The sequence below is a fragment of the Saccoglossus kowalevskii genome, chromosome 11 (genome assembly GCF_978046115.1).
Source record: "Saccoglossus kowalevskii chromosome 11, keSacKowa6.1, whole genome shotgun sequence".
Taxonomy (NCBI): domain Eukaryota; kingdom Metazoa; phylum Hemichordata; class Enteropneusta; family Harrimaniidae; genus Saccoglossus; species Saccoglossus kowalevskii.
This window is the reverse complement of record NC_140651.1, coordinates 37,307,946-37,329,428: the sequence shown is the minus strand read 5'-3', so window position 1 is coordinate 37,329,428 and position 21,483 is coordinate 37,307,946. Positions and strand designations below refer to the sequence as shown.

The window sequence follows — 21,483 nt, the reverse complement described above, 5'->3', positions numbered from 1 at the left end:
TTAAGACTAGCATGGAATGTATATTTTTAATTAGTCTGAATACAGAAACTATTGTGCACATCCAACCCTACATTGTGTTTTAAGACTAGCATGGAATGTATATTTTTAATTAGTCTGAATACAGAAACTATTGTGCACATCCAACCCTACATTGTGTTTTAAGACTAGCATGGAATGTATATTTTTAATTAGTCTGAATACAGAAACTATTGTGCACATCCAACCCTACATTGTGTTTTAAGACTAGCATGGAATGTATATTTTTAATTAGTCTGAATACAGAAACTATTGTGCACATCCAACCCTACATTGTGTTTTAAGACTAGCATGGAATGATATTTTTTGTGTTTATTTGTACTAATCCAAAAAAGATTTGTTTTTGAAATATTACAATGGCTTTAGTTTTACTTGTAATTTACACATACTTCACTATATCTTCTAAGATGTGATGTAGAAGAGCTGAGTCATATATAATAGGACATTATTTTATATCACACAAAGTATGTCTATTTCAATCACTATCATTATAAGCATGTATAGAAATAGGTCGCTGCTTTTTGCATGTAGATTGTTTTAGTCATGAAATCTAGCTTATATTAATTTGGATATTTACTCGTTGCAATATATCATAACTGCTACCTCAGTCTCATAATTGAAATCTACATAGGTGATAATAATAGTATTATATTGACATTTGTATGAAATGAATTATCATATAGTCAAGTGCTAAACTATAGAAATAATAAAATATAAACAAAATTAATAATAATAAATTTGGACTAGAAAGTTTGAAATGTAAAAAATGTAAATTTGTTGGTGCATCACATTGGTTCTTAATGTAAATAACACTTCCGTTATCATTCATCAAATTTATTAAAATATCGGTGTTTTAAGACAATTTTAGAAAATACTTTAGACAATCAAATGAAATGTATTCCTATCACCTTTTTACACATCCTGCCCTCTTTGACTTTTGGCCGAACATGCCTGCTTTTCTCTGTCTGTATGTCTGTCTGTCTGTCTGTATGTCTGTATGTCTGTCTGTCTGTCTGTCTGTCTGTCTGTCTGTCTGTCTGTCTGTCTGTCTGTCTGTCTGTCTGTCTGTCTGTCTGTATAAAACTGATGTATGTAAACCATTGCATGCTGAATTCAGTACTACTCAGTACAATGGTGTTAGCTCAAATAACCCTCTCTCTGCAAATGAATGGAAGACAAACTTATACATGTCAAGCTATTAAAGCCCTGGCTACAAAGGATAATTATAGCATCATTCATATGCTGTGTTCACATCTGTTGTTTGTACCTTAGTATACATAACTTACATGGTTGTAAGGGAAAAACAGATTTGAACATATTACACCAATGTTTAACGATGGCAGAGTTTAAACCACTTTGGTATCAGCACCAACATAACTATTATGCTCTGTGCATTGGCGTTCTAAACTTATTTTGAGTGCTAACTCTCAGTTTATTTTAATTTGAAGTAGATAGGCTTGTGATGTGTGTAAGAAATTTGAAATATACAGATTGGTTCCAACATTAGATAAACTCCATATTCCAACAAGTTGATGTGCGTATATAATTATAACATTTTACATGGCCCATAATTGTTGACTGTTATTGTTTGATTAAAATGGTACACCAAAGAGAGGAATATATGATCAACCAAAACATTGCAAGTCAGCACAATTGTGTGCCTCATCTATCGCCTTCCATCATATTTATGCCTCTTTGAGAATTGCTGAAGATGTATGAGATTCTTATCTGGGATGGGGAGGGGCAAACTTACACTGTTGTGAATAATACAGAAATTAAATATAAATATATATAAACAAATTTCATGTATGAATATTAGATTTTTTGATAAACAGGTATGTTTTTGCTTTTTATAATTTCAAAGATCAATAAATATTTGCTATTACAAATATGGTATATAATTAGAAAACTAAAGAATAGTTTCTTGTACTTTGTGACATAAAAAAAAATTGAATTTAGAGCCAGAAACCACAGAAAGTTTAAAACCGTGTTTAAATATATACTGTACATGCATGATAAACTTACTACATAACACCAGTATAGTGTTTATAGTACATAACACCAGTATAGTGTTTATACTACATAACACCAGTATAGTGTTTATAGTACATAACACCAGTATAGTGTTTATAGTACATAACACCAGTATAGTACATAACACCAGTATAGTGTTTATAGTACATAACACCAGTATAGTGTTTATAGTACATAACACCAGTATAGTGTTTATAGTACATAACACCAGTATAGTACATAACACCAGTATAGTGTTTATAGTACATAACACCAGTATAGTGTTTATAGTACATAACACCAGTATAGTGTTTATAGTACATAACACCAGTATAGTGTTTATAGTACATAACACCGGTATACATGTAGTGTTTATACTACATAACACCAGTATAGTGTTTATACTACATAACACCAGTATAGTACATAACACCAGTATAGTGTTTATAGTACATAACACCAGTATAGTGTTTTTACTACATAACACCAGTATAGTGTTTATACTACATAACACCAGTATAGTACATAACACCAGTATAATGTTTATACTACATAACACCAGTATAGTGTTTATACTACATAACACCAGTATATTGTTTATACTACATAACACCAGTATAGTGTTTATACTACATAACACCAGTATAGTGTTTATACTACATAACACCAGTATAGTGTTTATACTACATAACACCAGTATAGTACATAACACCAGTATAGTGTTTATAGTACATAACACCAGTATAGTGTTTATAGTACATAACACCAGTATAGTGTTTATAGTACATAACACCGGTATACATGTAGTGTTTATACTACATAACACCAGTATAGTGTTTATACTACATAACACCAGTATAGTGTTTATACTACATAACACCAGTATAGTACATAACACCAGTATAGTGTTTATAGTACATAACACCAGTATAGTGTTTACACTACATAACACCAGTATAGTGTTTATACTACATAACACCAGTATAGTGTTTATACTACATAACACCAGTATAGTGTTTATACTACATAACACCAGTATAGTGTTTACACTACATAACACCAGTATAGTGTTTACACTACATAACACCGGTATAGTGTTTACACTACATAACACCAGTATAGTGTTTACACTACATAACACCAGTATAGTGTTTACACTACATAACACCAGTATAGTGTTTATACTACATAACACCAGTATAGTACATAACACCTGTATAGCGTTTATACTACATAACACCAGTATAGTGTTTATACAACATAACACCAGTACAGTGTTTATACTACATAACACCAGTATAGTACATAACACCAGTATAGTGTTTATACTACATAACATCAGTATAGTGTTTACACTACATAACACCAGTATAGTGTTTATACTACATAACACCAGTATAGTGTTTATACTACATAACACCAGTATAGTACATAACACCAGTATAGTGTTTATAGTACATAACACCAGTATAGTGTTTATACTACATAACACCAGTATAGTGTTTATACTACATAACACCAGTATAGTGTTTATACTACATAACACCAGTATAGTGTTTACACTACATAACACCAGTATAGTGTTTACACTACATAACACCAGTATAGTGTTTACACTACATAACACCAGTATAGTGTTTACACTACATAACACCAGTATAGTGTTTACACTACATAACACCAGTATAGTGTTTATACTACATAACACCAGTATAGTACATAACACCAGTATAACGTTTATACAACATAACACCAGTATAGTGTTTATACAACATAACACCAGTATAGTGTTTATACTACATAACACCAGTATAGTACATAACACCAGTATAGTGTTTATACTACATAACACCAGTATAGAGTTTATACTACATAACACCAGTATAGAGTTTATACTACATAACACCAGTATAATGTTTATACTACATAACACCAGTATAGTGTTTATACTACATAACACCAGTATAGTGTTTATACTACATAACACCAGTATAGTGTTTATACTACGTAATACCAGTATAGTGTTTATATGTACATAACACCAGTATAGTGTTTATACTACATAACATGTATTCCCATGGTTACCATGGTAACCTTATGACATATTTTCTTGCTTGTAGTCCTAATTTGTTGAGACATCAAAATGCCAGTATTTAAAGTATTTCACAAGATACAATTTTGAATGTTTGTGTTTAGTGACGAGATCCCTTTTCCATCATGCGCTGTATTAATGTTGGCATGTCTGATGTTGTTCAGATGTGACATAAATTACCTGAAAATATGCCTTTTCATGGAATGCTTAGTCAGTTTTTTTGTGTGCTATAATAATAATAACTGTTTTTTGCAGGCCATTAAAGAAACCCTAGATACTATTAGTCCAAGCGTTGATGCTGCTAATAAACAACAGAATGTGGTTATCTCTCAAGCTGATCCCACTGAAAAGATCAACATTGAAAAGATGATGGATAGGTTGCGAGGAGAGTGGGATAAACTCAGTAGAGACTACAATGATAGACAGGGGTATGTATTGTGTGTAGAGTGAGATAAACTCAGTAAAGACTACAATGATAGACAGGGGTATGTATTGTGTTTAGAGTGAGATAAACTCAGTAAAGACTACAATGATAGACAGGGGTATGTATTGTGTGTAGAGTGAGATAAACTCAGTAAAGACTACAATGATAGACAGGGGTATGTATTGTGTGTAGAGTGAGATAAACTCAGTAAAGACTACAATGATAGACAGGGGTATGTATTGTGTTTAGAGTGAGATAAACTCAGTAGAGACTACAATGATAGACAGGGGTATGTATTGTGTGTAGAGTGAGATAAACTCAGTAAAGACTACAATGATAGACAGGGGTATGTATTGTGTGTAGAGTGAGATAAACTCAGCAGAAACTACAATGATAGACATGGGTATGTATTGTGTGTAGAGTGAGATAAACTCAGTAAAGACTACAATGATAGACAGGGGTATGTATTGTGTGTAGAGTGAGATAAACTCAGTAAAGACTACAATGATAGACAGGGGTATGTATTGTGTTTAGAGTGAGATAAACTCAGTAGAGACTACAATGATAGACAGGGGTATGTATTGTGTGTAGAGTGAGATAAACTCAGTAAAGACTACAATGATAGACAGGGGTATGTATTGTGTGTAGAGTGAGATAAACTCAGCAGAAACTACAATGATAGACAGGGGTATGTATTGTGTGTAGAGTGAGATAAACTCAGTAGAGACTACAATGATAGACAGGGGTATGTATTGTGTGTAGAGTGAGATAAACTCAGTAAAGACTACAATGATAGACAGGGGTATGTATTGTGTGTAGAGTGAGATAAACTCAGTAGAAACTACAATGATAGACAGGGGTATGTATTGTGTGTAGAGTGAGATAAACTCAGTAAAGACTACAATGATAGACAGGGGTATGTATTGTGTGTAGAGTGAGATAAACTCAGTAAAGACTGCAATGATAGACAGGGGTATGTATTGTGTGTAGAGTGAGATAAACTCAGTAGAAACTACAATGATAGACAGGGGTATGTATTGTGTGTAGAGTGAGATAAACTCAGTAGAAACTACAATGATAGACAGGGGTATGTATTGTGTGTAGAGTGAGATAAACTCAGTAGAGACTACAATGATAGACAGGGGTATGTATTGTGTGTAGAGTGAGATAAACTCAGTAAAGACTACAATGATAGACAGGGGTATGTATTGTGTGTAGAGTGAGATAAACTCAGTAGAGACTACAATGATAGACAGGGGTATGTATTGTGTGTAGAGTGAGATACACTCAGTAGAGTCTACAATGATAGACAGGGGTAGGTATTGTGTGTAGAGTGAGATAAACTCAGTAAAGACTACAATGATAGACAGGGGTATGTATTGTGTGTAGAGTGAGATAAACTCAGTAAAGACTACAATGATAGACAGGGGTATGTATTGTGTGTAGAGTGAGATAAACTCAGTAGAGACTACAATGATAGACAGGGGTATGTATTGTGTGTAGAGTGAGATAAACTCAGTAGAAACTACAATGATAGACAGGGGTATGTATTGTGTGTAGAGTGAGATAAACTCAGTAGAAACTACAATGATAGACAGGGGTATGTATTGTGTGTAGAGTGAGATAAACTCAGTAGAAACTACAATGATAGACAGGGGTATGTATTGTGTTTAGAGTGAGATAAACTCAGTAAAGACTACAATGATAGACAGGGGTATGTATTGTGTGTAGAGTGAGATAAACTCAGTAAAGACTACAATGATAGACAGGGGTATGTATTGTGTGTAGAGTGAGATAAACTCAGTAGAGACTACAATGATAGACAGGGGTATGTATTGTGTGTAGAGTGAGATAAACTCAGTAAAGACTACAATGATAGACAGGGGTATGTATTGTGTGTAGAGTGAGATAAACTCAGTAGAGACTACAATGATAGACAGGGGTATGTATTGTGTGTAGAGTGAGATAAACTCAGTAGAAACTACAATGATAGACAGGGGTATGTATTGTGTGTAGAGTGAGATACACTCAGTAGAGACTACAATGATAGACAGGGGTATGTATTGTGTGTAGAGTGAGATAAACTCAGTAGAGACTACAATGATAGACAGGGGTATGTATTGTGTGTAGAGTGAGATACACTCAGTAGAGTCTACAATGATAGACAGGGGTATGTATTGTGTGTAGAGTGAGATAAACTCAGTAGAAACTACAATGATAGACAGGGGTATGTATTGTGTTTAGAGTGAGATAAACTCAGTAGAGTCTACAATGATAGACAGGGGTATGTATTGTGTGTAGAGTGAGATAAACTCAGTAAAGACTACAATGATAGACAGGGGTATGTATTGTGTGTAGAGTGAGATAAACTCAGTAGAGACTACAGTGATAGACAGGGGTATGTATTGTGTGTAGAGTGAGATAAACTCAGTAGAAACTACAATGATAGACAGGGGTATGTATTGTGTGTAGAGTGAGATACACTCAGTAGAGACTACAATGATAGACAGGGGTATGTATTGTGTGTAGAGTGAGATAAACTCAGTAGAGACTACAATGATAGACAGGGGTATGTATTGTGTGTAGAGTGAGATACACTCAGTAGAGTCTACAATGATAGACAGGGGTATGTATTGTGTGTAGAGTGAGATAAACTCAGTAGAGACTACAATGATAGACAGGGGTATGTATTGTGTGTAGAGTGAGATACACTCAGTAGAAACTACAATGATAGACAGGGGTATGTATTGTGTGTAGAGTGAGATAAACTCAGTAGAAACTACAATGATAGACAGGGGTATGTATTGTGTTTAGAGTGAGATAAACTCAGTAGAGTCTACAATGATAGACAGGGGTATGTATTGTGTGTAGAGTGAGATAAACTCAGTAAAGACTACAATGATAGACAGGGGTATGTATTGTGTGTAGAGTGAGATAAACTCAGTAGAGACTACAATGATAGACAGGGGTATGTATTGTGTGTAGAGTGAGATAAACTCAGTAAAGACTACAATGATAGACAGGGGTATGTATTGTGTTTAGAGTGAGATAAACTCAGTAAAGACTACAATGATAGACAGGGGTATGTATTGTGTGTAGAGTGAGATAAACTCAGTAAAGACTACAATGATAGACAGGGGTATGTATTGTGTGTAGAGTGAGATAAACTCAGTAAAGACTACAATGATAGACAGGGGTATGTATTGTGTTTAGAGTGAGATAAACTCAGTAGAGACTACAATGATAGACAGGGGTATGTATTGTGTGTAGAGTGAGATAAACTCAGTAAAGACTACAATGATAGACAGGGGTATGTATTGTGTGTAGAGTGAGATAAACTCAGCAGAAACTACAATGATAGACATGGGTATGTATTGTGTGTAGAGTGAGATAAACTCAGTAAAGACTACAATGATAGACAGGGGTATGTATTGTGTGTAGAGTGAGATAAACTCAGTAAAGACTACAATGATAGACAGGGGTATGTATTGTGTTTAGAGTGAGATAAACTCAGTAGAGACTACAATGATAGACAGGGGTATGTATTGTGTGTAGAGTGAGATAAACTCAGTAAAGACTACAATGATAGACAGGGGTATGTATTGTGTGTAGAGTGAGATAAACTCAGCAGAAACTACAATGATAGACAGGGGTATGTATTGTGTGTAGAGTGAGATAAACTCAGTAGAGACTACAATGATAGACAGGGGTATGTATTGTGTGTAGAGTGAGATAAACTCAGTAAAGACTACAATGATAGACAGGGGTATGTATTGTGTGTAGAGTGAGATAAACTCAGTAGAAACTACAATGATAGACAGGGGTATGTATTGTGTGTAGAGTGAGATAAACTCAGTAAAGACTACAATGATAGACAGGGGTATGTATTGTGTGTAGAGTGAGATAAACTCAGTAAAGACTGCAATGATAGACAGGGGTATGTATTGTGTGTAGAGTGAGATAAACTCAGTAGAAACTACAATGATAGACAGGGGTATGTATTGTGTGTAGAGTGAGATAAACTCAGTAGAAACTACAATGATAGACAGGGGTATGTATTGTGTGTAGAGTGAGATAAACTCAGTAGAGACTACAATGATAGACAGGGGTATGTATTGTGTGTAGAGTGAGATAAACTCAGTAAAGACTACAATGATAGACAGGGGTATGTATTGTGTGTAGAGTGAGATAAACTCAGTAGAGACTACAATGATAGACAGGGGTATGTATTGTGTGTAGAGTGAGATACACTCAGTAGAGTCTACAATGATAGACAGGGGTAGGTATTGTGTGTAGAGTGAGATAAACTCAGTAAAGACTACAATGATAGACAGGGGTATGTATTGTGTGTAGAGTGAGATAAACTCAGTAAAGACTACAATGATAGACAGGGGTATGTATTGTGTGTAGAGTGAGATAAACTCAGTAGAGACTACAATGATAGACAGGGGTATGTATTGTGTGTAGAGTGAGATAAACTCAGTAGAAACTACAATGATAGACAGGGGTATGTATTGTGTGTAGAGTGAGATAAACTCAGTAGAAACTACAATGATAGACAGGGGTATGTATTGTGTGTAGAGTGAGATAAACTCAGTAGAAACTACAATGATAGACAGGGGTATGTATTGTGTTTAGAGTGAGATAAACTCAGTAAAGACTACAATGATAGACAGGGGTATGTATTGTGTGTAGAGTGAGATAAACTCAGTAAAGACTACAATGATAGACAGGGGTATGTATTGTGTGTAGAGTGAGATAAACTCAGTAGAGACTACAATGATAGACAGGGGTATGTATTGTGTGTAGAGTGAGATAAACTCAGTAAAGACTACAATGATAGACAGGGGTATGTATTGTGTGTAGAGTGAGATAAACTCAGTAGAGACTACAATGATAGACAGGGGTATGTATTGTGTGTAGAGTGAGATAAACTCAGTAGAAACTACAATGATAGACAGGGGTATGTATTGTGTGTAGAGTGAGATACACTCAGTAGAGACTACAATGATAGACAGGGGTATGTATTGTGTGTAGAGTGAGATAAACTCAGTAGAGACTACAATGATAGACAGGGGTATGTATTGTGTGTAGAGTGAGATACACTCAGTAGAGTCTACAATGATAGACAGGGGTATGTATTGTGTGTAGAGTGAGATAAACTCAGTAGAAACTACAATGATAGACAGGGGTATGTATTGTGTTTAGAGTGAGATAAACTCAGTAGAGTCTACAATGATAGACAGGGGTATGTATTGTGTGTAGAGTGAGATAAACTCAGTAAAGACTACAATGATAGACAGGGGTATGTATTGTGTGTAGAGTGAGATAAACTCAGTAGAGACTACAGTGATAGACAGGGGTATGTATTGTGTGTAGAGTGAGATAAACTCAGTAGAAACTACAATGATAGACAGGGGTATGTATTGTGTGTAGAGTGAGATACACTCAGTAGAGACTACAATGATAGACAGGGGTATGCATTGTGTGTAGAGTGAGATAAACTCAGTAGAGACTACAATGATAGACAGGGGTATGTATTGTGTGTAGAGTGAGATACACTCAGTAGAGTCTACAATGATAGACAGGGGTATGTATTGTGTGTAGAGTGAGATAAACTCAGTAGAGACTACAATGATAGACAGGGGTATGTATTGTGTGTAGAGTGAGATACACTCAGTAGAAACTACAATGATAGACAGGGGTATGTATTGTGTGTAGAGTGAGATAAACTCAGTAGAAACTACAATGATAGACAGGGGTATGTATTGTGTTTAGAGTGAGATAAACTCAGTAGAGTCTACAATGATAGACAGGGGTATGTATTGTGTGTAGAGTGAGATAAACTCAGTAGAGACTACAATGATAGACAGGGGTATGTATTGTGTGTAGAGTGAGATAAACTCAGTAAAGACTGCAATGATAGACAGGGGTATGTATTGTGTGTAGAGTGAGATAAACTCAGTAAAGACTACAATGATAGACAGGGGTATGTATTGTGTGTAGAGTGAGATAAACTCAGTAGAGACTACAATGATAGACAGGGGTATGTATTGTGTTTAGAGTGAGATAAACTCAGTAGAGTCTACAATGATAGACAGGGGTATGTATTGTGTGTAGAGTGAGATAAACTCAGTAGAGACTACAATGATAGACAGGGGTATGTATTGTGTGTAGAGTGAGATAAACTCAGTAAAGACTGCAATGATAGACAGGGGTATGTATTGTGTGTAGAGTGAGATAAACTCAGTAGAGACTACAATGATAGACAGGGGTATGTATTGTGTGTAGAGTGAGATAAACTCAGTAGAGACTACAATGATAGACAGGGGTATGTATTGTGTGTAGAGTGAGATAAACTCAGTAAAGACTACAATGATAGACAGGGGTATGTATTGTGTGTAGAGTGAGATAAACTCAGTAGAGACTACAATGATAGACAGGGGTATGTATTGTGTGTAGAGTGAGATAAACTCAGTAGAGACTACAATGATAGACAGGGGTATGTATTGTGTGTAGAGTGAGATAAACTCAGTAAAGACTGCAATGATAGACAGGGGTATGTATTGTGTGTAGAGTGAGATAAACTCAGTAAAGACTACAATGATAGACAGGGGTATGTATTGTGTGTAGAGTGAGATAAACTCAGTAGAGACTACAATGATAGACAGGGGTATGTATTGTGTGTAGAGTGAGATAAACTCAGTAGAGTCTACAATGATAGACAGGGGTATGTATTGTGTGTAGAGTGAGATAAACTCAGTAGAGTCTACAATGATAGACAGGGGTATGTATTGTGTGTAGAGTGAGATAAACTCAGTAAAGACTACAATGATAGACAGGGGTATGTATTGTGTGTAGAGTGAGATAAACTCAGTAAAGACTGCAATGATAGACAGGGGTATGTATTGTGTGTAGAGTGAGATAAACTCAGTAAAGACTACAATGATAGACAGGGGTATGTATTGTGTGTAGAGTGAGATAAACTCAGTAAAGACTACAATGATAGACAGGGGTATGTATTGTGTGTAGAGTGAGATACACTCAGTAAAGACTAGAATGATAGACAGGGGTATGTATTGTGAATAATTGCTCACATATACATAATGTATGATTATTTTCAGACGTTACAGGAAATCTGTAGAACAATGGAGGCAATTTCATTGTGATATGAAAGATTTGGCCTCCTGGTTATCAGAAATAGAAGATGTCATTTCAGAAACAACAAAACCATCTGGTGAGGTAGACTATGACAAAGCTAAGATTAAGCAAAAGGTACTTTCTTTAATTTAATTCAGTTGGACAACTATATTTATATGTCTATATCTAACTCAAACCCATCTCTTTGCTATCCCAGTTGCTTCAAGATTTGATATGTATACACCTAAGTGGACATCAATCACATTTTTCGTGACTATATCGCCACTTCTCAAGTTTTACTCAAAGTTTTTGTCATTTTTGGTTACCCTTTTGGATGCAGTCTGAAAACCTGGACTTATGGATTGACCTTTGTCCGAACGTTAGTCTATCAGTTCATCCTCATTTGTATCTTGGACATCACATACATTTGCACGTCCTTTTGTTTCATGATCAGATACCAGAATGGCATAATCACTGCCATTTTAATGTTAACATTCATTAAAGTCAAGCATTTCTGCCATTTTGAACTGAGATCTTTGTTATAAATGTATATGTGTTATCCATCTTAATAAATATGTATATATACAACAGACCATAATAACCATTTCAAAATGGCCGAATGCAAATGTTGTTTAGAACCATGTTTCTGATAAACATTGATGGATCGCAATCAAACTTTACAACTACATGACGCAGCTAGCTTGCAGTCTGTTGCGATTCCGATGAAAAATTGTGTAAGCGAGGGTTGAACATGAAAGTCTTGTAACCAATTGCAATAACAATAAACCGGACATCACACACGTGCCTGTGTTTATTTGTCCACACATTCTTCTGATACCATTGCATGTTTTTTTTTAAATTCAAGCTAAAATAAAATGGCGTAAAGTTTTTGGGATCTAAGTTTATCTAAAAAAGTGTGTATGGTTTCCAGGGTCTCAGTTCATATGTTAATTAGCCTGTCTGCTGATTGATAGATAATGTGAGGGCACTTACATGTACACATCGGTTACAGGACTTTAGTGTTCACCTCTCTTTTACGCAATTTATTTTTTAATATTTATTTAGAAGTTTTCATCGGAATTGCAACAGACTACACGCAAGTCTACAACATGACATGGAATAAAAAGCAGAATATAAACTTGTATTTTGGAAAATACTCTCATGTAATTTGTTTCATGTTCTGGTTCAAAATGGCTGAGTCATTTCAGTTTTTACCTTGCCCGTACCATCAAAGATGGAAGGGAAAGGTATATTAAGGGGAAAATTTTGTCCGGCATTGTCGTCGTCGTTGTTGTTGTCGTCATTAATAATTGTTATTGTGTGCATGATAACTTTACTAATTCTATTCCAAACTTCATCAAACTTGGTCACCTTGTTCATCAGTATAAAGTCTTCCCTGAGTTTGAACAACAGATGTCCTGTATGAAAATATCATGCAAAAATTGAGAAAAACTGATAAAATATTTTGACTGTTTCTACTTGACTGATCACTGGTGATACACATCAAAGGTCACTGATCTCAGTGGAAATATGCATTGTTGTATGTGTTCAATGAAGCAAATGATTTATCTTGTAATAATATCCTTGGTAATGTATCTCAGAATCCCTTACTGGGTTTCAAAACCAACTCATGGAGAGATTGCACAGTCTGATACACATTTGCAAACCTACCAATAAATCTTTACAGAAAACAAGATGTCAGAAAATCAATATAAGCACTCCTATGAACTGGGTGCCAAACTTTGATCAAGATCTGAAGCTAATAGAAAATCTGTTTAGTTCAAAGTTATCAAATCAAAAACATGCATTACATAAAAAATACATAAAAAGCAAAACATTTCATCCACATTTTAAAAAGAAAATTGTTCTAAAATATAGGTATTCTGTATTTGACAAACAGTTCATTCGACAAATGAAAACTCACAGGAGTATGTTTCAGCTATTAGAACAGAATGATAGAGTTTTTATAATACTAGTTTAAAAACTCACTTCAAACAAAGATTGCAGTGTTTGAAGATGTAGGTTCTCAGGAGGCAACAGTACTGTTGACTTCTCCCTCCACTGGACACCAACTAACTATTTAAGTTGATTTGCATACAAAGCAGAGCTTGCAACATGATAGCTATTCATAAAGGGTGTTTTTTTTTTTTACTTTTCATATAATACAGTAGTCACACAATGAGGCAGTTCATATTTGTCTCAGTGAATCATTAATTTTTGACAGACACTTGTACAAAATACTTGGACAAAAGCCAGCTAAGATTTTCTGTTATCTTGCATGTTTTATGAATCTATTCACGTCTAAATGCAGCACTTTTTTTTTGCAATGAGGCATTTGTTTTTATACTAAAATATCTGAATTACTTTGAATAAAGCTGGAAATTATGTCCCTTAAAATAATTAAACAAATAAGGCACAAATGTTTTTGTAAGATATTTACATCTTTAAAGGACATTCGGTAGACTGATTCCCCACTGTTAGTTCAACCCCAAAACTTTTTTTGTATTCAAAATTAATTATGACAATGTATATTTATATTGAAACAAACTATGTTAAAGGGAATTATATTATATAACAGAGGGCAAGGTCACCAGAGTTCAACTATGTTTTTTCAATGAGACATTTGTTTTTATACTAAAATATTTGAATTACTTTGAAGAAAGCTGGAAATTATGTCCCGTAAAATAATTAAACAAATAAGGCACCAATGTTTTTGTAAGATATTTACATCTTTTAAGGACATTCGGTAGACTGATTCCCCACTGTTGGTTCAACCCCAAAACTTGTTTGTATTCAAAATTAATTATGACAATGCATATTTATATTGAAACAAACTATGATAAAGGGAATTATATTATATAACAAAGGGCAAGGTCACCAGAGTTCAACTATGTTGTTTACTACAAACTGTATTTAACTAAGGGAGACTCTTTTATGCCATAACTTGTTTATCTTTGTAATTAATAATTATATGTAAAATAGTGGACCAGTGACTATATCTATTTACATGTATCTATGTTTTTATATAGAAAATACAAGATGGTATAGCCACATATCAGAATGTGGTTTCTTCTTTGAATGCATCTGGTGAAGCCATTACAAGTCACTGTAATCCAGTTGATGCTCAGTTATTGAGACACAAATTAGAAGCACTCAATACACGATGGAAGAAAGTTTGTGCAGAGGTATCTGATAGAAAAGAAAGGTATATCATTAACATCTCAATACACAAGTCAATGCACATATAGTTTTACATATTTACATAACACTTAAGGTAGACCTGACTACTTAACAATTATTGTGTGCTCTATTAGAAGATAATTTATAGTAATGTGCCGCTGGTAAGAAAGATTTTTAGCTCCGCTGTCGACTTTGTCGAGCGGAGCTCATCATATGAGTGATTGTCCGTCGTCGTCGTCGTCCGTGTCAATGTTTTACTTTTTCGACTTCTTCTTGAAAACTACAAGCCTGAATGCTTTGATACTTGGTGTATATGTACCTTGGGTAGACCTCTCTGAGGTTTGTTCATTTCATAATGATATCTTTAATTCTCTAATTTTGGTGAATATTTTTGTCATTTTTGGTAAAAAGTGATATTTTCGACTTCTTGTTAAAAACCGCAAATCCAATTGCTTTGATATTACATATATAGGTACTACATGTGGACCTCTCTCAGATTTGTTCATTTTGTAATGATATCCTTAATTCTCTAATTTTGGTGAATATTTTTGTCATTTTTGGTAAAAAGTGATATTTTCGACTTCTTGTTAAAAACTGCAAGGCCAATTGCTTTGATACTACATATATAGGTACTACATGTAGACCTTTCTCAGATTTGTTCATTTCGTGATGATATCTTGGATTCTCTAATTTTGGTGAATATTTTTGTCATTTTTGCTAAAAAGTGATATTTTCGACTTCTTGTTGAAAACCACAAGTCCAATTGTTTTGATACTATACATATAGGTACTACATGTGGATCTCTTTCAGATTTGTTCATTTCGGGGTGATATCTTCAATTATCTAATTTTGATGAATATTTTTGTCATTTTTGGTGAAAAGTGATATTTTTGAATTCTTGTTGAAAACAGCAAGTTCGATTGCTTTGATATTATACATATAGGTACTACATGTGGAACTCTTTCAGATTTGTTCATTTCGGGGTGATATCTTCAATTATCTAATTTTGATGAATATTTTGTCATTTTGGTGAAAAGTGATATTTTTGAATTCTTGTTAAAAACAGCAAGTTCGATTGCTTTGATATTATACATATAGGTACTACATGTGGATCTCTTTCAGATTTGTTCATTTCGGGGTTATATCTTCAATTATCTAATTTTGATGATTATTTTTGTCATTTTTGGTGAAAAGTGATATTTTTGAATTCTTGTTGAAAACAACAAGTTCCATTGTTTTGATCTAAATCTATTTATCTATCTAAAAAAAACTTGTATAGCACCGGTATCCAAAACTAAGTTTTATTCAAAGGCACTGAAAGCGAACACTACAAATCTATAGAGTTATTCCACACTGTAGGCTTTGCTTTGTCTTAATACTGATACTATACATATTGTTTCTAATGATATCTTCTATTCTTTAATTGCCATGTGCATTGCTGACAACGGAGCTATCTCAGCAGACAGGCTGCTTGTTTTGTGAATTTTCATCAAAATTTGTATCTTTGTTGCCATAAAAACTATTCGCCCAATGATGAAACTGTATTAGATCTTTTTATTTTGTGACTATAATTGAAAACTACCTATCTAATTGGACATAATGCCCAATGCTGATAATTGTCAATAACACCTGATTGCTGATAATTCTGGATTGTCAAAAAATTGTATTAAATATTCAAAATTCTTTACCAACAGGTCATTTGTTTATTTGAAATTTAATAAACATGTTTTGATGCAGGTTTGAAAAAGAGACAATAGAACAAGAAGACTTTCAAGAGGATTTAGATGATTTAATGTTTTGGTTAGATGAATGTGAAGGAATGATGAACAGACCATTACCAATTCCAGCAGATGACCAATCACTTCTTGATTTATTGGAAAAAGTCAGGGTAGGTTTTTATTGCCAACTAATTTTTCTCGTGGGCTCCTCATTTAATAGCTCATTTGCATATGCATTTTTTTTAACTGGCAGCCATTTTGTTTTTCTCTCATGTGGCCTACCTGCATGTAATAGTTTGCATATTCTCTTGAATTGTTTTGGGGTTTTGATTGTATTCAACCAACTGGCGACCAGTTTTCATCCAAAAAAATGTTTTGACAGATTGCATTAAAACTTTGATTGTTTACATTAAGTCATGATTGTTATTAGTCCAGTCGTCTGTAAATCAGAATACTTCTTCCTGTATCTTGGCCATTACTGGTGCAATCATATTCAAACTTCACGAATACCTCACCTATCTTTAGCAACATATGCATGTTTCTTGTTACATTATCAGATTCAAAGTGGCCGAGTGGTGGCCATTTTGTTTTATTCAGTGCTGATCCAGACTTATATCTCTTACAAGCCTTGACCAGTCATGTTCAAACTTTATATACATGTCATACATATGCACATACAATTGTTTGTTGATCTGATTCAAGATGGCCAAATAGCGGCTATTTTAATGATCATCAAAATCAAGCATTTCTGCCATTTCAAAGCAGGATCTGGGTTGTGTATGGACGGATTTTGTTCAAACTTGACTGATGACCATTTTTAGTGAATGCTGTTCAGCCATATCTCTGACTGTTCACTTTATATATTTCTTAAACTTCACAGGGACTATGTAATGCAATTCCTTGTATTTTCATTTTTAGGACATGCCTGACTGATTTTCTTCAAAGTTGTTGTAATGGTGACACAATAGCATACATTTGCATATCAATTTTATTAACTGTGAAGTTGATCAGAGCTATTCATATTGCAGATTGTCTGTTGCTCTAAAATTACCATTTTTACCTTCTTAAAAATGTCCTACTAAATGCAAATGTACCTTGCAACATAATACTGATACTATACATCTCACTTGCTTCTATGCTATCGATAAAGACCCATTGCTCGAAACGTCTAGCTATTTTTAATAGTTATTTAGGACTACGATTACCAAATATTATCTTCAATATATCATACTTATCAGTCCGAGCAGCGTTTATTTATTTATAACTACTATTACAAATGTACCTTGGGTGGTTCTCTCCCAGATTTGTTCATTTTGTGATGTTACTTTTACCTTTTTGTAAAAAAAAAATATTTTCGACTTGATAAACGGCTTGCCCAATTACTTCAATATTTTTTATGTAGACACCTTGGGTGGACCTCTTTTAAACTTAAATGTCTGTCCTGATTGTTGTAGTCTCTGTCATAGTTTCACTACTGTGCATCTATGTCTCTTACATAACTGTATTGTGTACATCATGTCAAGCATATGTACATTTCATGACCAATTTTAGTGCTGACAGTTTGTCAATTTAAACCTGTCATTCTGGAACCAAATCTTGGTCATATATATATGTAAGGATTTATAGAACCTTGATTTACATCATTTTTCTCCTGGTTATTCCCAATAACCAGTAATAATTAATGGGCGAGATGTTCAAATGACATTCATATTGTTATATTTCATTACAGGACAGAGAAGATGAACTTGGTAATCGTAAAGATTGCTTGACAGTGGTAGTTCAGAATGGTGATAAGTTGGTCAAACAGATTGGATCACCTTCTTCCAATACATTACAAATACAAAGACAATTACATACTATTAATAATAGATGGGATCATGTAAGTATTTGAAATAATAATAAATATTATAATTTTCAGTTACAAAGCTATTTCAGATTTATTCCTCTCTATCATCATCTGTGTAAATGTTAAAGATGTGCAGATTCACATAAAACTGACTTTATGAATTGACCATCATGTTCCCATGCATCCCTGCTTCTCCTCATATCTTCAACATGCCAAAATCTTGTGAGACATGTGCATATTGACTTTATTTTTGTCTCTGGCCTATAATTTTATCTTGTGGTTGCATTAATATTTTATCAGTGAGATCTTTTTCAAATTAAATATTTTTTACTCAGTTTGTGCTCTTAGCCAAGTTCAATTTTGGTATGGCTTATATAGATTTTTACCTTGCCCGAACCATCAAAGATGAAAGGGAAAGGTATATTAAGGGAAAAATTTTGTTCGGCGTTGTCGTTGTTGTCGTCGTCGTCGTCGTCGTCGTCGTTAATAATTGTTATTGTGTACATAATAACTTTACTAATTCTATTCCAAACTTCATCAAACTTGGTCACCTTATTCATCAGTATAAAGTCTTCCCTGAGTTTGAACAACAGATGTCCTGTATTAAAATATCATGCAAAAATTGAGAAAATCTGATAAAATATTTTGACTGTTTCTACATGACTGATCACTGGTGATACACATCAAAGGTCACTGATCTCAGTGGAAATATGCATTGTTGTATGTGTTCAATGAAGCAAATGATTTATCTTGTAATAATATCCTTGGTAATATATCCCCCAAATCCCATGGGAATACTATACTGGATTTCAAAACCAACTCATGGAGAGATTTTTTGCACAGTCTGATAAACATTTGCAGATGTCAGAAAATCAATATAAGCACTCCTATGAACTGGGTGCCAAACTTTGATCAAGATCTGAAGCTAATAGAAAATCTGTTCAGTTCAAAGTTATCAAATCAAAAACAATACATAAAAAACACATAAAAAGCAAAACATTTCATCCACATTTTAAAAAGAAAATTGTACTAAAATATATGTATTCTGTATTTGACAAACAGTTCATTTGACAAATGAAAAATCACAGGAATATGTTTCAGCTATTAGAACAGAATGATAGAGTTTTTGTAATACTAGTTAAAAAACGCACTTGAAAAACAAAGATTGCAGTGTTTGAAGATGTAGATTCCCAGGAGGCAACAGTACTGTTGACTTCTCCCTCCACTGGACACCAACTAACTATTTAAGTTGATTTGCATACAAAGCAGAGCTTGCAACATGATAGCTATTCATAGAGGGTGTTTTTTTTTTACTTTTCATATAATACAGTAGTCACACAATGAGGCAGTTCATATTTGTCTCAGTGAATCATTAATTTTTGACAGACACATGGTACAAAATACTTGGACATAAGCCAGCTAAGAATTTCTGTTATCTTGCATGTTTTTCATGAATTTCCTGTCTAAATGCAGCACTTTTTTTCTGCGATGAGGCATTTGTTTTTATACTAAAATATCTCAATTACTTTGAATAAAGATGGAAATTATGTCCCTTAAAATAATTAAACAAATTAGGCACCACTGTTTTTGTAAGATATTTACATCTTTTAAGGACATTCGATAGACTGATTCCCCACTGTTGTTTCAACCCCAAAACTTGTTTGTATTCAAAATTAATTATGACAATGCATATTTATATTGAAACAAACTATGATAAAGGGAATTATATTATATAACAAAGGGCAAGGTCACCAGAGTTCAACTATGTTTTAAGATAATGGTGAAATTTCACTTAGAATTTTTCTTATCTCAAACTATTTTAATCTGATCATCTTTAAACTTGAGAATCATAATAAAATATCAACTAAGTTAAATTTTGGTGTGACTACCATGTATAAAGTTTGAGAAGCGAGTTCAAATTTGGCTGAAATAAAACATTTGTTGACATTGAAATAAGTTTTCAAACATTTTTATACTGCTGATAATGAGAACCATATGCTCTCTAAGATCTGTCAATTAGATAATGTAGTAAACTGATATTTTTAGTCCCCGTTCAGACAGAGACAGGGACTTATAATTCGGTCTCTGTCCGTCTGTGCGTCCGTCCGAAGTCATATCTCAGAATCCCTTGGACCGATTCCGTTCATTCTTTGCATGTGCCTCGTGCTTTATGTGGGACATATGCACATGCAATGGTTTAGCGGTTTGATTCAAAATGGCTGACTGGCAGCCATCTTGTTTTTTGAAAATGTTGTATTTTGGACATGCTTTGTCAGTTGTCATTCAAACTTGGTACATACATTTTTTTGTAGATTATACATGTTAGGATACATGTCCATGACGATTTATTTCACAATTGGATCAAAGATGGTCGACTGGCAGGCATCTTGGATGTGCTCTGTCAGTTTTCATTCAAATTTTGCACATACATGTACTTTATACATGTTAGGATGCATGTCCATGACAATTTATTTCAAAATCCGATCAAGGCCATCTGACTTTTTGGCCTTACTACTATATTTTCACAATTTATGTACCATTTTCATTTGTATTTGGCACAATACATCATACATATCAGTGTGTTTCATAATCAGTCAAAGATGGCCGAATAACGGCTGTTTTTATTTTTAGCCATATTACTACTACATGGAACACATGTTTTGATGTAAATAAACAATCTGTTGTATACGCCACTTGGAACTCAAGTTTCAAGGACACACTCGCGACAATCCTCCGCTTTAATATGACGAACACAAAGGGAACTTTCAAAAATTTAACAGGGACTGTGTCATTTTCAATGACTTGTATTTTTATGATGTAGTATAAATTATTTTATGCTTGTTTGAAGCATGGTCATCTCTCATCCAGCATCAACTTTTCTTTTGAACAACGTCTGCTTGAAAACTAGTAACTCTGTATTACTTTTATACTTGGTGCATATGTTCTTTGTGTAGACCTCTATGAGGTTTGATTATTTTGTGACGATATATATAATATTTTTTGTAATTAGTCCCCGTTCGGATGCAGTCCGAAA

The 21,483-nt window shown here is 33.9% G+C and overlaps 1 protein-coding gene across 4 annotated transcripts in view; it reads left to right on the top strand.

Annotated features, from left to right (window-relative positions):
* Positions 1-21,483, top strand: part of LOC100378265 (dystrophin-like) — a 322,146-nt gene that overhangs the window by 244,999 nt on the left and 55,664 nt on the right. For all 4 annotated transcript variants that reach the window (XM_085505169.1, XM_085505170.1, XM_085505172.1 and 1 more), the window contains 5 exons: positions 4,397-4,569; positions 11,690-11,840; positions 14,735-14,910; positions 16,623-16,773; positions 18,333-18,482. In XM_085505169.1, coding sequence (XP_085361295.1) covers positions 4,397-4,569; positions 11,690-11,840; positions 14,735-14,910; positions 16,623-16,773; positions 18,333-18,482 — 801 coding nt within the window. The remainder of the gene's footprint in view (positions 1-4,396; positions 4,570-11,689; positions 11,841-14,734; positions 14,911-16,622; positions 16,774-18,332; positions 18,483-21,483) is intronic.